General features: G+C 40.3%; 1 protein-coding gene across 1 annotated transcript; it reads left to right on the forward strand.

Moving 5' to 3' along the window:
- Window positions 1–798: 798 nt before the first annotated feature.
- On the forward strand, window positions 799–16453 carry SSX2IP (SSX family member 2 interacting protein). Its single transcript, XM_069862851.1, has 14 exons — window positions 799–887; window positions 1494–1627; window positions 2399–2565; window positions 2797–2997; window positions 4625–4735; window positions 5591–5726; window positions 6968–7043; window positions 7121–7292; window positions 9833–9983; window positions 11842–11978; window positions 12786–12959; window positions 14350–14461; window positions 15091–15208; window positions 15595–16453. Exons 2-14 carry the CDS (start codon window positions 1585–1587, stop codon window positions 15668–15670), a joined length of 1674 nt encoding a protein of 557 aa, XP_069718952.1. The 5' UTR covers window positions 799–887; window positions 1494–1584; the 3' UTR covers window positions 15671–16453.

Below are 16453 nucleotides of genomic sequence, written 5' to 3' on the forward strand. Positions count from 1 at the left end.
CCACAATCCTTAATGGAATTTGTCTATCTTGAGTTTCTTAACCTTTTGAAATACCTTACTAGACTGCAGGATTGTGAGCCTGGTCTTAAGAATAAACTTGTAGCTTAATTTACCTTCTTTTTCCCTTATATTTGCAGGCTTCTCTGTCTGATGGATCCAATGGAAACAAAGCTCTAACATGTAAGAAGTGTCTCTTCCTAATGTGCAGCTGGAGTTTGAACTCAGTTTTTAAAAGCACGATTGTTTTGGATGAGTGGAAAAAAGGAAAGATTGCCTTGCAAATTTCTGCTATTGAAGTCAGCTCCCGTCTTCAGTACCTGAACCTTTGTTCATTCCTGGACTTCTTGGTTTCACAGGAGAGAAAAATTGAAAAATATGTGTAAATAATATAGACTGAGCAGAAAAAAACCACTTCATTAAGCAAGAAGAGCCCTGAGATTGTTGTACTGACTGTTTTCTTGCTGCTTTTTTTTTGATGCCAATATTGTTTATCCACAGGGTGTTTATTGGAACACTAGTGGGGAGGGAGGAGGGAGTTAGGGGAAAACATCCCTGTGCTCTGAAACTCTACAAACAGACTTGAGGTTTTGTCCCAAAGTGTTAAATGGGGAGGAAAAAAGGGGGCCACCTTTCCCATCAGGTGGAACGTTTGTTTCCCTTAAGTATCATTGTTTACGTAAGAGGTGATGGGTTACACTCTCCAAATTTTAAGCATCTGAGCTGGTTTAAGTTCCCAGCTGCGTGGTAACTCTCGTGCTATTATGTGCCTTCTTTCTGGGTGGTGCACGTAGGGTGAGAGGATAATGGATTTGTTCTTTCTTATAAGTGTGTGACTTCCCTTTGGTTTCCAGAGGGCCCGTGCTGTCCTGAGTGGCTGTGCCAACAGGGTAAGGCTTCTCCTCTTTGTGCTTCTCAACAATTTTAGGTCTTCTGCAACAAAGCAAGCAACTCGCCAGAAAAAGGCAGTGTAACTAATGTATAGGTTTAGTTAAATTGAATGGTTAAATATTAACCAGAAGTTCCTTTGCCCTCTCTTTGCCAGTCTATCTTCTCTAGAGCCCTTACTATCCTTATTTTTGAGTAATAATCCCACTCAGACAGATTTATGTTAAAACTTAAGTAAAGTTTGTCATAGTAAAAGAGTTGTATGGCAGGAAAATACCTAATATTTGACTTGCTGTGTTTCTTGTGATGTGTATCAACAGAAACAGCTAAATAATCTACACTGTAAGTCTTTATTATTTTCATTTGTGCGTGGCTTTTAGCTTTAGTTAATGATTCACAAGACTTGATTAAGTTCAAGCCTAGCTCAATATATAGATGTATTATTTTTACAGTGTAGTACTTGCTGTGTTTAAGGCATTCCAAATGCTGTGTAAAGAAGTAGAAAAGTTTCATGTGGCTCAAGTCCAATAGTCACTCTCCTGTGCCTGCTTTAAGCTTCTAACTGTATTAGCTGCTATTGTTACTCTCAGATGCTGGTGCTATTTTAGGAGATGCCTACGTAACACCGGTTGCCAGTGGTTGTACTCAATATTTCACTGCTGAACCAGTTGCTCAGGTACCCTGCCTGTCTGTGTTGCTATGGGAGACTGGAAGACTGTTACTGTGCCAGTGCTGGCATCAGGTAAACTGATAATATTTTCATTTTTAGTGGGTTTTCTAACTTTACCAGTGATGTTACAGCTGCTAAAGAGAGAGAGTGAAGTTTTGTGCATCGTGTACTTGACTAGTTAAGCAGAATTTTAAATCATGTGTAATATATGGTGGTTTGTTTTGGATTGAGTACTTACAGAAACACTCCTCTAAATTACTTCTTTTCATATATATATAAAGATTCTAAGACTTCTCAATCGCACTTCTCTCTCTTTTTTTATTTTTTTTAAATCATACCTTTCAGGCTATCTTGCATTTTCAGAGACTTCTTTCCTTGTTCTATGTTATTTTGCCTCATAAATTGATTACAAGTTTATTAAAGGGGCAAATATCCCTGCTTCTAGGTAGTGGAAGAGTAAATTCCAACATGTGGTTAATATGAATAAGAATATCAGACATTCTGTAGGAATTCTCACTGAATGCATGGCTTTTGCACCTGTGTAATGAAAAAAACCCAAATTTGCGGTCATAAGACAGTTGGGAGGAAAGGTTGGGCAGTTTTTTCTTGGTGGACAAGTAAAATCTAAAAGATAATACCTTAATGTTAGTAAATCTTCAGTGGAGGCTTAGCCATTTTTTATTGTGAATTGCTTAAAGTGTCTTTCTAGATAAAATTCTAAGCTCTAGAACTGTAAATTTCTGTAAATAAGAATTTGAATAGTTAGAAACTTTAAATTTTTTTGTAGGTTATGTGTCCTAAACTATTAGCCCTGACTTATTTCTTCACGCTTCTAACTTTTAGATGGCAAAAATATTTTTCAATATACCTCAGAAAGAAGGATATCTTCCCCAAGCATGAACTCACAAGTGCTGCGCGTGCCACTGCCTCCATCCAAAAGCATGCACACCTTTTTCAGTGCCTTCTGCACGGAAGAGAACGTTGAACAGAGTCTGTCCTATCTCGACAGGGTAAGCCAGACGTTCTTGCTTATTGGAGCTTGTGTGAAGCTGACATGAAATCAATTGTGGTACTAAAGATTCAGTGGATTAAGAAGGCTTCTTAGCACTCAGAGGCCAAAGTTGGTGAGGAATAGGGTTTGCTTTTTTCCATATCGGATTTAAGCTTGTCTTGTTTCTCTCTCTCACTGGAGAATTGAGAGATTGATCCAGTTATTTATTCCCTGCCTTGTCTTTTACCAGGAATTGACAACATTGGGATTTCCTTCTATTTTTGCGGAGCCCAAAGGAAGAGAGTTAAATCTAATATCTGTCATAAATTGCATGAATGAATTGCTTGTACAGCAGCACAAGAACCTTCGAGCTCAGGAAGAAGCTGAAATGCAGCATCTGAAACTGGGTAGCGATATGGATCACTTGCAGAACTGCTATGCTAAATTAAAGGTAGAGAACAAGATAATTCCACCAATATTATACAGCACTCATGAATATACAATCTGTTAAACATAAGTGAGTGCTTTTTTGTTTTCTCCCCGGTACTAATCTGCAGTTGTATTTTTATGTGCATTTTCGAGTGTTCTTTAAGGTTTGTTTTTCCAGTTGAAAAATCCTTAAAGTTAATAAAACAAATACATACAAGAGCTGACAATTTATTAAGAATTATGGCCCCTTTAGTCAAGGAAGGGGGAAGATTTCAGGTTAGAAGAGTTAATGCATGCATTGGGTGAGAATATTAAACACTTCTCATTATTCAGCATCACATAAAAGGATGTGCCTAGCTCTAAAGGATCAATTACCAATATAATTGTACCCAGGAAAAGTGTAGGTAGCGTTTCTAGTGTGGTCACAGGATTGTTACCAGTCTGTATCTGTAGCTTTGTCCTTGTGGGGTTTTTTTGTGGCCAGATTCCTTGGATAGCTGACTACAATGTCTCTTTGTGAGAACTGCTCAGAAACTGTTGGCTAAACTGAAGTTACTAAGCTGTTTGTCACAGGATAAATACATGCACAAGGCTTTTCACTGGAGCAGCTGACGTATGGGGAGCTTATAGCCTGTAATACTTCATGGATGCTTGTATGTGCAGTCATGTTTGTGCTGCCTTTCCCTTGATTCTGTCAAGAAAATAAAGTTTCAGTGCCTGATTTAGGGCCTTCGAGGTGTGTTTTTCACCAGGGCTGGCCAGCGCTCTCTCTTTGACAAAGATTGCTGCTGAGATTGGTCATCCATGTAGAAGCATTTTGATGCAATATTAAAAAATCATGTGCATCTGCCTTCATTTTTATACGAACACTATAATGTTAAGTTCCAGCATACTCAAGTTACTTCCCGTAGACAAATGGCCTTAAGATGAGGTGGGGTGGTGGTGGAAATACTTCAATCCCAGGGTATTTAATTTAGCTCTAAGCTCATAAAATTCCTCATCTAAATTTTCAGATACCGTGCAGCAATCCTCTTGACTTCTGCTATTTTCTAACTTATGTTGAGGTCTGATTTGCTTAGAAGGTCTTGTTGCTTCAATATCTCTACTCATTTGTAGCTCCCTACACACAGGAAGCAAGAGGTCTTGTTTATAGCGTTGGGCTCTGTCATTTAGGTTGGCAGCTCAAGTTTTGAGTCTCATATTTGTGGAGAAAAGATATCTGACATACTAGTTTTGCATAATTTGTTAGAATTAAGTCACCTGCCTGTAGTTACTCTCTATAGAAGTGAAATGTCCTGCTTGCTTTTCTGTGGTCACAGTTTGCAGATCTGTTAGTTAACATTCCAATAAAGCTGTAGTCCCAAAACCATACAGGTTGCTTAGTATCCTCCTCACTTGCAAAGCATAGATACACGCACAGAATCGTGACTGTGAAAGTAATAATGTTTCTTGTACTGGAGAGTCATACTTGCACCAGAAAATAGAAGTAACTTGTCACTGAGAATGCAAGATCATCCCCGAAACATCTGAGATCAAATATGTAGGCAAACTTGAAACCCCAGTTAAGTTGTGCGGCAGTTTGATTTGGGGTTTTTTTAATGCTATATATTAATTCTTACTGATTCTGAATTATCAACTCTCTTTTCTAGGAACAGTTGGAACTTTCTAAAAGGGAAATAGTTGGACTTCAGGAAAGAGACAGACAACTACAAAGCAAGAACAGGAATTTGCACCAGTTACTGAAAAACGAAAAGGATGAAGTGAGTTGCTTTTACATTATCGCAAATCGTTACCTAGATATTGAGTAACATGATGATTTTATGGATAAATAGGTTCTGTAATGGATAGGTCCAAGTTATAATGCTGGTAGAGAGGGAGTGCTGCAGAGAGGCCCGTGTGCAGTTTTCTGAGGTTTTCTATACTTTCAAGTGTAGCTTTGTCTTAGGGTGTTTAAGATTATAAAGAAGTAGGAGGGGGCAACAGGATTCAGCCTGGAGTGATAGGAGGAGGGGGAATGGCTTTAAATTGGAAGGACTAGCTTACAAACATACAACCTATTCAATATTTTAAGGTTAAAGTAGATGGTTTAAAAAAAAAGGGGGGGGTTGTTGACAGTACAGGCTAAGAATGTGCTTTATATGTTTTAATATTCTTTTAGAATGAGTAGAACAGTCTGTCTTCCGGCATCTTGCTTGCCAAAAGAAGAGTTTATTTTTTAGTGTAAACCTAACAGGTATCCTTTAGAGTTAGAGTAAAACTGGATCCTGAGTTAGTTACTGAAGCCAAAAATACGTCTTTCTCTGCCCTGTTAAAAACATTCAAGAAGGCTGTGTGAATTGCCAGAACATGAGTTCAATTGTATTTCAGATGAGCTATAATACTCTAGCCTGTTGCTTAGTGTTGGTTTCTGCAGAGAAACTGAATTCCCCAAGAAATTTGAGGTCAGAATCCATGGGTTTGGGAGAGTTCAGATTCTTTTTGTCACTTCCTTTCACCAGAAATACAGTTTAATAGAAGTGTAATTTCCTTTGCCTTATTTATTTTGGTTTTCTGAAGAACTGTTATGTGTTTATGCTTTAGTTATAAACGGTTTTTTTTGGGTTGTTTTTATTTAGGTACAGAAGCTACAGAACATAATTTCAAGTAGAGCTACGCAATACAATCATGATATGAAGAGGAAAGAGAGGGAGTACAACAAATTAAAAGAACGCCTGCATCAATTAGTCATGAACAAAAAGGACAAAAAGATAGGTAAGTAGCTCTGAATTTCACTGGAGCAAGAGTGTTCTGTATGTTAAAAATGTTTAAGTTTGGTTCTGGGTGAAGTCGACATGGCCCTCCTTTTGTAGATTTTTTTTTTTATTAAGGTGTTACATCAAAGATGTAATATTTCATGTCAGCTTGTGCAAGGCAATTTTTTGTTGTTTCGTAAAATTGTTTACCAAGCACAAACCAAGGTGGTGTTCCCTACAAAGTAAAGGGGTTTGCCCTGGGCAATGGTTGAGTCCTCATCCCTGGAGGAATTTAAAGGATGGGTAGATGTGCTCAGAGATATGGCTTAGTGGTGGACAGGTATGGTTGGACTCTATCTCAAAGGTCTTTTCCAAACAAATAACTGATTTCTGCTAGGGAGAACTAGTTGAAATCAATTCCTAAGCTGGAGCTGTCTCCTTTACTTTCTTGCTACTGCTGCCATCACGAGGCTGTGGGTACTGTCATGAACACTGTATTATGCCCTGTACAATGGGAAAGGAACACTGTGAGGGCTTTTCCCTTTGAGATTCTGCAGTCTACTTGTGTTAGCAGTGAGATGAGGAGTTTTAGAGAGGAAGGAATGCAAGATGAACTAAACATCTAGTGCTACGTGAAACGAGGAGAAATCTCCATTATCATGTCAATACTCATGTTGTACTGCCCCCCACAACTTGTGTGCAAGACTTCGATTGGTGCTGTTTGGCACGAGTGTAGGTATTTGAAAGAAATTACCCATGATTTTTGGTTCATCTCTCTGGCCTTAGAGCAGTTTTTCCTCAGTGGAAGTCCTGCGCTTCCTCTCTGATCCCTCATTGCCCCCTCAAAACATCAGCTTTTTATCACCTGTAGTGGATGTTGTGAGCTGGTTTAGTGAACTGAACCTGAAGGAAACTATTCATGTTATTGAAGCTGTTTATGGGTGAGCCAAACCAGATTAGGAGACTGTTGTTGAACACTTACTTTGGCTGCAGGTCTTTAGGTGTCAGCTTGGTAATGCCTAGAAGCCTCAACCTGAGATCAGCAAAATCCTTCCATGAGTGTTCAAACACAAGTTCCTTCCCTTCATTATCTTATTCGTTGTTAAGCAGGGCTGTGTGGTCTTATGTGGTTCTAAAGGTTGAGAGGGATATTTGGGTAATGTGGTCTCTTGACAATAACTACATGTAAATGCAGTGTCATCTGGATTTTTATATACTTGCATGTTGTTTCACGCTTTGAAATATCCTTTTCATTTGTAGCTATGGAAGTTCTAAATTATGTTGGTAGAGCTGATGGGAAGAGAGGTGCATGGAGGACTGATAAGACAGAAGCCAGGTAGTTGTTTTGGAACAACATTAATTGAAGCAGATGTTAGTGTTGTCATGTCCTTACTGTAAGATTTCTACTTCCAGAAATGAAGAGGAAATGTACAAAGTTCTGTTAAGTGATTACGAACAACGCCAAAAGCAGCTTTTAGTGGAAAACGCTGAGCTGAAAAAAGTTCTGCAGCAAATGAAGAAAGAGATAATTTCACTTCTCCCACCCCAGAAACAGAAACCTAAAGAAAGGTCTGAAGATGGACCAGTGAGTATTCCTCAGGTCAAATTAAATCTGTGGGGTAGTTTGGCTCAATGCTGGAGTGACTTAACTATTAAGGGAAAAACCCAAACTTGTTGCAGTGCCTGTAGTGGATTGCGTGTCCTGTGCTGTGCTTGAAAGCTCTCGGTGGTTAAATGTTCTGCTGTTTGTAAACAATACCCAGTGTGTTCTTCCCAGCTGGTCAGTGAAAGTGCACTTAGAATTTTAAATGCAATAGGTGTGTAATTCTATATAACAATGCATTTTGGATTTTTGTCTGCCGTCTGTACCAAGATGTTAAGCTCGCTTTCAAGGTGCTTGTGCCTGGAAACCAAGCATCCCTGGGGATGGAGGAAATATAGTTAGGGTGCACTGCTGTACTCCGAGGATTAGAGTAGCTGTTAGTTCCTTACACAGAGCTGCTGGTATGTTCAAGGAAAATGTTTGATTTCCAGCTAAGAAGGTCTGGTTTGTTAGTTTGTTTCCAGGTGCCAAATATTTCTTAGTTTGCACAGGGTATTTTATTTTGATGTAACAGCGTGCTGTACGTTCATTATCGGAGTTCATTCCTTTTGCTGATTCCCTGCTAGAAGTTGCGGTTCTGTTTTGATGTCGGAGTGAAGTAGGGAATAATTTAGAGTGTTAACTGAGCTTTCTCTTTAACAATAAGCGTTCCTGGGCGTAGAAAGGGTTGGCTACAGAAAACTTGCATGAAGGCTAGGTTCTAGGAAACATGCAAGATTGATGGTGTATTTGCAATAGACTATTAAGAGAATACAGACACTTTGCAGAATAAATGTTACTGTTTAGCTGTGACTCCCTCAATTTCAGCAACTGAAACTGAACACTTGAGCTTCCAATTTCCCTTGCTCCCCCCTCCAGGGAAAGGGAAATGAGAAGAAAAAATGCTTGCAGGTTGGAAACTAAAGCTACAGTTTTAATGAAATAATAACAATAAGGATGAAAATACTAAGAAAGTAATAAAATATATAGACTGCACCCCCGTCCTACCCCTTGATGACCAAAGGTCACCACAAGTGCTGCAGAGCAGACACGAGGGAAAGGGTCCAAGGTTAGGAGGGAGCTGAGCTCAGGTACTGGATTCAGGAATGCGTGGATCATGGGCAAACAGACGACGTCCTCACTGAACATTGACCACTGAAGAAGAGCATGAGACCCTCCTGATCTCTCTATTTTAGGCAGAGGATGATTGGATGGAACGCTCAGTTTGCAGTCACCTCTCCTGTCTGCCTCTCCCTGCAGATGCAACCTTTTTTCACCTCTTTGACTTAGGGTTCCACCAGCTCCAGGATGGCCTTGGTTTCTCTAGGAATTGTACAAGCAGTGGCCTTTCTGCATCCCAACGTCCCGTGTTATCACTTCTAGAGAGAAACACTCTGAAAGACATGCAGTTAACTTCCAGGAAGTGAAGTTACTTAGATGAGACAGCTCAAGTCAAAAAACTGATTCTGCTTTAGCTCAAACCACAACAATGAATTACGAAGCATATTCTGTTCCAGTAAATAGCATGTTTTGGGGTGTGAGAATACATGTAGATGGAGCCTCATGGGGTGCTGTTTTGGTGGAATCCAGTACTTGCTATTTCAGAAGATCCGCTGTGCTGCTCAAGTTGCTCTATTGCAGCCTGTATTTCTGAGCCGTCCTGGGAGCATTTGCCCAGCCCCAGAATGGTTCTGACAGCTCAGCAACTTGATCTTCAGTAATGGGTGTCTAGTATCATTTATAGTATAAAGCATCATCGGGTACCGGTTCTGTAAATGGCCCTTCTGCTTTTAGAATTCCAGTGAGACCAGGAGGGTTGGGCACAAACTTGAGTACGCTGGTGAAAATCCAGCTGTGGGAGCAGGGTCTCTGTGGACTTTTGCACTGAAGCAAACTCAAGAGAAAACTGGGACTTAGTGCTCTGCAATTCACTGTTCTTAGGTGATCAGACTAGTATTTGGGAACTCTTGTAGCATTAAGATTCTACTAAGAACGACTTCAAAGCCTGCACTGAAACTTCTGATTAATCCTCTTGTAAGAGTACTAATTAACCAAATGAAGCAGAACAGCTAGGGACTAGACAATAGTAATTCCTGATAATAGAATAATAATAGAAGTGCTTACTAGATGCAGGTCTCCATTGGAGTTATTTCAGCAGGGTGTAGGGTGGTGTGAGGGGTTTGGCTTGGTTTTTGTTGCTGTTGCTTTAGAACCATGGAATGGTTTGGGTTGGAAGGGACTTTTAAAGCCCACCCAGTTCCACGAATGATTGCCAAAAATATGGTTTTGGAGAAGTAAATTACGTATTTTAGACATAGCCTATGCCACAGTGTGTATTTTGGGTCAATTAGGTTTTCATGCTTAGAAGTTTGCTTTGTGAATGTCTGTAACAATGTCAGACTCCCTGGATGGAAAAGTCTTGGCTGTGTTATAAGGATTTTCCTTCTTTTTGGTAGATTAAATCCATTTACATATTTAAATGAACAAATACACTTATTTGGAGTGATGGTGTGGTTTGCAGCTTCTTATTTCTGCTTCTACAGGTGCTGTCAGACCTGGAGGAAGATATTGGAGAGTTAAATAAAGAGAACATGTGGGAATTATCCTGTGAAACGGTGCGAGAGCAGCTTACCAACAGCATCAGAAAACAATGGAGAATGTTGAAAAACCACGTTGAAAAACTGGATAACCAAGGTGATGTTTATTATATGTACATATAAAAGGGTACTGATAATTCCATTTGGTGTCATGGAATGGTTTGGGTAGGAAGGGACCTCAAAGCCCATCCAGTCCCACTGGATCAAGCTTCTCCAAGCCCCATCCAACCTGGCCTTGAACACCTCCTGGGATGGGGCAGCCAAAGCGTCCCTGGGCAACCTGAGCCAGGGCCTCTGCACTCTCACAGTAGGAAACTTCTTCCCAATACCTAAACTTAGCCTGTTTCATGCTCTTCGGATTTATTTACTGACTATCTATGTTACAAGGAAGCTACAATGGATGGATTTGTGACCTGGTAGACTTTCAGAAAGTGCTTGTGATTGGCATCTGATTTTTCTATGTGAGTTTTAACTGTAGCATGCACACCATGGGGAAGGACCCAATTATAGTCTAACAAAACAGCAACCTCCTGAAGAAATAATTACTTCTCTCTTAAAGCGCATGCCCTGTAGTAATGTTTCTTTCCCCACCTTTTTGAGATGTTCAAGAAATGCAAATGTAACAAGTTGAAATAAATGGATGCAAAACATCTAATTCCCTCTCAAGAGCCTGGGCTTGCCACATCCATGCCTCTGAGGCTTCTCATGGCATTCTAGAGCTGACAGGCTGATGGGATCGTGCTGGACTCCTCATTTCCAGCTGTTAAGCAGCATTAAAAGACAGCTAAAAATATATAAAATTCTTTCCTAGTATTATTTACCCATGCAAGCAAATGCTGCTGCCACTGCAGGGATGTCTGCTGTCAAGAATAAGACGTGTGTGATTGCACATAAAAGAGCAGATGGTCTCTGAGAATACGTTTATAACATGGAAAGGATTTTAGGAACACTTTTTCTGAGTAATACTTAATTTGATCTAACTAACAGAAAAAATAGTTGTAAGCATCAAGGTAAGTTTCAAGTATTTGCTTTTTTCTTCAGTTACCTTTTCATTTATAGAGATGACCACAGTCTAGTCCTTTAGGATTCAATTAGTATTGAAGTTCTGGCATGAAGGGATCAAAACTTTGGCTCATTATGATCACAATGTTGGAATCATGGTATGGTTTGGGTTGGAAGGGACCTTAAAGTCCACCCACTTCTAACCCCCTGCCACCTCCCACTGGATCCAGTTGTTCCAAGCCCCATCCAACCTGGCCTTGAACACGTCTAGGGATGGGATAGCCACATCTTCCCTGGACAACCTGGATCACGACCTCCCCATCCTCATTGTGAAGAATTTCTTCCTAATACATAATGTAAATCTTCCTCCTTCCCATTTAAAGTCATTCTCCTTTGCTACAGGAAATCAAAGCAGTATGTAATTATACAAAATACATTCTATTCCTCTCCAATTCCTTCCCTTACTGGGATGCAAATAGGCACACAATGTTTGTTAGCTCCATTTCTCCTTTGCAGTTCTTGAAAGAAAAGGCTTTCTTTTTATATCTGTGATAAATATAGTTAGTCATATTTTTATGAACACATGGGCTCAAGAGAACAGGCTGAGAACATGTGATTGAAAAGAAGCCTTTGGTTGTCTTGATTTTTTTTCTTTTAAATCACTGTTGAAGTAAGTGGAGTTTTCTGTGATGCTTTTATTGCAGTGCAGATGCTTGGTTTACCTTGGGGAATGTGAAGCAGCTAAGTTTTCATTACCATTTTTTTTTGAACTGGGTTTTGTGCTTTATACATGTATAGCACCAATTCTGGATCTCGTGTGTCTAACTGAAGTGCTTTTGCTTACACTGTGTCTGTCTTTCAGGATGAAATGAACAGTCTAAAACCTTTTGCTCTTGCTGTGTGTCCCTGATGCAAGTGATTGTTTGTTAAATAGCTTTTCTTCTTCCCCTTAGTGTCACGTGTACATTCAGGAGCTTTGAATGACAAAGATGTCATCTCAAGAGAAGACCACGAGCTGGAAACTGAAAAGCTGGAGTTGGAGATTCAGCAATGTAAAGAAATGATCAAAACTCAGCAACAGCTTTTACAGGTAGTAAGCTTTAATTTCTATTTTCCTCAACTAGATCTAAGCTTTTCTTGCTTTTTAGTGTGCCCCTTTTCTCACCTTGGAGCCTTTCTCTGTTCTTTGATAATGCTTTATATACAAAATACCTCATGGTTGGACCAAGTGTAGATGTGCTAGTGGGTTGGTTGGTAATTTAATGAGTTTGTAATCCTGGTAGGAATAATTTCTGGAGGATAAACAAAGGTGAGGAAGGCTGAGGTCAGCTTGCCTGACGCTCTTGTCTCCACCAACTTGATACTTCCTACATTGTTTTCATAAGAAACTTCATCCATTTTTTTTTTTTGTTAAAACTGAACTCTTGGAAATACTGCACCTCATAGAAAACCTGGTGTCTTTCTGTGATTGGGGGACCACATCAGTGGACACAAGAAAACAATGGATGTCATCTGTGTATCTACCTGGACTTCTGTAAAGCCTTTGACACAGTCCCCCACGACATCCTTCTCTCTCAATTGGAGAGATATGGGTTTGATGGGTGGATGAGGAATTTGTTGGATGATTGCATTCAGAGAGTAGTGATCAATGGCTTGAAGTGTAGATGGAGACCTATGACAAGTGGTGTCCCTCAGAGGTCCATACTGGGACCACTGCTGTCTGTATCATCAATGAAAACATTAGACAGTGAGATCAAGTGCACCTCAAATCCAATGTCCAGTTCTGGGATCCTCAACATGAGATATGAAACTGTTGGAAGGGCACAAAACCATTCAGTAATTCTGCTTTAAGTCAGTCCCAAATTAGTGTGTGTTTGTTGTTGCTTTGTGTCTGCAGCAGCAGCTTATGTCTCCGTGCGATGATGACACCACGCTGTTACTACAGGACTGCTATTTGTTGGAAGAAAAGGAGCGTCTTCAGGAAGAATGGAGGCTATTCCGAGAACAAAAGAAGAATTTTGAGAAGGAACGACGAAGTTTTACAGAAGCTGCTATTAGATTAGGACTTGAGGTATTAGAAAAGTGGAAAGGTATTGGAGATAGGAACTCCTGTACAAGATGAGTTCTGATTAAGTGGATTTACTGTTCCACACAAACATGCAGTCATCCAAATACGTCTTTTTGCTGATATCTACAGAGAAAGATCATTCCAATGCTGTATAAAACATGCCTTTGGTCATTTTAGATCATTTAGTTGGCATTTTTATAGATCCAACTTTGTGTGTATTCGAAAATACAGTTGCTGTAATTGGAACAACCTAAGTACTCCCCAAAATCAGTCCACTTATTCACAAAATGCTTTATTAGATACTGCTGAAACTTGGTTTCCTGTGAAAGGAAGGCCTATGTGAATTGCAGTCAGGTTTTTTTGAATTCTCAGAGTTACCAGATTTCTAAACTTCTCTGAAAACCAGTAACTCACGTACAAACACAACAACTGCTGCCTTCGTAGGGCACCACAACAGTGGTTCATGTGGTAACACCAACTCAGACCACAACATATAGACGTTCTTCAGCTTTTTCATTTAGTTTCATTGGCATGTCCATGAGTTCGTGCATTTCTTGTTGGCTTTTGAATTCAGCTTTAAAAGTCTCGAGTGATAATAAATGAGAACTGTTTGTCCAGAAATATTTAGGACCACATTGCCACATAGGAATAACTACCACGCTTCTGCTTATTAAAATGTTTAAGTATGGAAAGAGAAGTGATGCTCTGAGCTCTGTAGGTGTTTGGAAGTTTGCGTTGGAGTACAACTTGCTCTATTTTCTACTGACATAGTAGGAATAATTTTATATGATGGGGATGACCTATTTCCCTGATGGTTTCTGGAGGTAAAATAGCTTCTTGCTTGACTCCAGAGCCACTGGATCTTTTAGAGATTGTCTTCTAGCCATTAGTTTCCTTTTCTATGCTCAAAGTGATTGGAAAATGAAACAACCTCTTTCTTTTGGTACCAGTTTTGGATGGAAGTAATCAGTGCTGTTTTCAGTGTCGTTACCTGTTTAGAAGAAGACTCTGGGCTCAAGTTTAAGCAGTAATCCTTAACAGCAGCTGCACAGAAATAAGGGCTCCCTCCAAGAGGTGCTGCACCGAGGGGCAGGGGAGCATGGGAGGCAGCGATAGGAGACTGTGTCACTGGAGTGCAGACTAGTAAAATGAAGGGGTTAGACCTCTGTGAGACAAACCATGGGGTTTGGCTTGTAAATAAACACCTCCTCAGCTAATCCTTGTTGAATTCAAGAGCCTTGCTTATATGGCTGTTTCTGTGTTAAACTGCTGGCCCTCCTTAATTACATGGGTATGTTCCAATTTTTGCTTTCTTGAATAGAATACCGTCGGTTTAATGTGGACTGTGCTTGTTCCTGTGGTTGTAAGAGTAAACTGGTCTTCCTTTTCCTAGCGAAAAGCATTTGAAGAAGATAGAGGAGCATGGTTGAAGCAACAGTTCTTAAGTATGTCTACTGATTACAAGCACTCTGAAAGCGTGACGACCCCAAGTGCCTTCTTAGGAAGCAAGTATTCGTTCCAATTATGTTACTGTAATGTCTTTTCCTCTCTGTTAATGAGAAGATGGAAATACAAAACAGAATTATTAAACCAAACCAAACAAAAGAAACAAAACTTACTAAAACTTATCTGGTTAGGTAGCTAGTCACAAGTTGGTGTCCCCAGGGCTCAGTGTAGGGTTCGGTTCTGTTCAATATTTTTATCAGTGATCTGTATGAAGGGGTCAGTTGTACCCTTAGTAAGTTTGCAGATGACTCTAAGCTGGGCAGGAGTGTCTGTCTGCTTGAGGGTAGGGATGCCAGTGGCATCTTCACTGATATCAGAAGCAGCGTGGCCAGCTGGACCAGAGAAGTGATTGTGCCCCTGTACGTGGCATTGGTGAGGCTGCATCTCAAATCCTGGCTTCAGCAGAAGCCCCTCACTGCAAGAAGGACATTGAGGGGCTGGAGTGCATCCAGAGGAGGGGAATGGAGCTGGGGAAGGGGCTGGAGAAGAAGCATTATGAGAGGCAGCTTGAGGGACCTAGGGTTGTGTAGCCTGGAGAAAAGCAGGCTGATAGAAGACGAGGTTGTAGTAGGGTGGGGGTTGTTTTCAGTCGCATTGTAGTTTAACTAATGATATGTATCTCTCTCAGGTCCTGACCAAGACAATCGGTTAGCGAAATCTGCATCTCAGCAAAGAAAACCTCCCTGTCTGAGTAGTCCCGTTTCAGCAGAACCTTGGCAGTCACCTCAGTATATCACACGTAATGGGTATGCGAAATGATGTTGCGGATGTTTATTTTAGAGTCACAGAATCATGGAATGGTTTGGGTTGGAAGGGACCTCAAAGTCCATCCAGTCCCACTCCTGCCATGGGCAGGGACACCTCCCACTGGATCAGGGGCTCCAAGCCCCATCCAACGTGGCCTTGAACCCCTCCAGGGATGGGGCAGCCACCCCTGCTCTGGGCAATTACTAAACTCTGTAAAGAGCACAGAGAACTTACAGAAAGCCTAGCAGGAGGCTTATGATTGTTATAAGCCATACTAAATATCATAGAAACACGATTCTGCTTTTATTTTATCCAAAGCATCCTTTGTAAGGGAATATGTAGTTATTTGTATTGTAACATAGCCTTTTTTTTTTCCTGATTCCAGTGCTGTGTCAACGCCCCCTGCTAGAGACGGCAAACCAAATCGGTGGGAGGAGAGCGAGGGAGAAGAGACAGAGTAATGCCCAAAGTCTTGGGAAGACTCTGGAGCTGGCACTCTATGTAGAAACTTGCACATAGAACAACTGCCTTAGACTTCCTAGGGTCGCCTGCTGGGTTTTGTGTTAGCAATTTGTTCATAAACTCATCAAGTGAAACAGAATGCTGCGAGTGCGACTGTTCTTCTAGAGGATTACGTGGTGATCTGAGTTGTGGCGTGTGTGTATGTGTGTGCACAGGGCTTTTATTTTTTAGACGAGGGTTTTTTTTTGCCTCCTTTTCTTGCGACTCTTGAAAGAAGATAATTTAAAAATAGATAAAAGCTTTGATATTTTTCTAGTAACAGAAACTCGGTTTCTTTGAACGGGGCAATGGTCTGAAGCTTTGATAGCAATGAAATACTAGGTCCTGACGTTACCTTTCATCACAGACAGAGAGAGCACTTTTAGAAGTGGGTTGATTATTGGAAACATTCATTTATGTCTCAAGTGTAGCTGGCATTAAAACTTCTTTTGCCTCAACTTGAATGTACAGTGTACTGTAGATTTTTAACAGAACAGGTTCTATATTTATTGTGTGATTTGAAAATACCTCTTTGATATTTCAGATTAAAGTGCAAAGTCTTTATATATTTGTAAATAGACAAAGTGGTTATGCTATTAAGAAACCGTGAAATGAGACACATGCGTCCATAGTACTATTTTACATGGCATTTGTAATTGTTTTATAGTGATATTCAGTTTACAGATGCATTAGGACTTTGAGTGGTTCAGTCGGGAACCAAATTATTTCAAATGTGAACAATA

Source organism: Phaenicophaeus curvirostris, chromosome 8 (assembly GCF_032191515.1).
Source record: "Phaenicophaeus curvirostris isolate KB17595 chromosome 8, BPBGC_Pcur_1.0, whole genome shotgun sequence".
Lineage (NCBI taxonomy): Eukaryota > Metazoa > Chordata > Aves > Cuculiformes > Cuculidae > Phaenicophaeus > Phaenicophaeus curvirostris.

Excerpts from the sequence above, each read along its gene's own strand:
- SSX2IP (XM_069862851.1), top strand. The coding sequence starts at position 1,585 with ATGGGAGACTGGAAGACTGTTACTGTGCCAGTGCTGGCATCAG. Across the intron at positions 2,566-2,796 it reads GTCTGTCCTATCTCGACAGG|GAATTGACAACATTGGGATT; the intron begins GTAAGCCAGACG and ends GTCTTTTACCAG. Across the intron at positions 14,462-15,090 it reads CCCAAGTGCCTTCTTAGGAA|GTCCTGACCAAGACAATCGG; the intron begins GCAAGTATTCGT and ends TATCTCTCTCAG.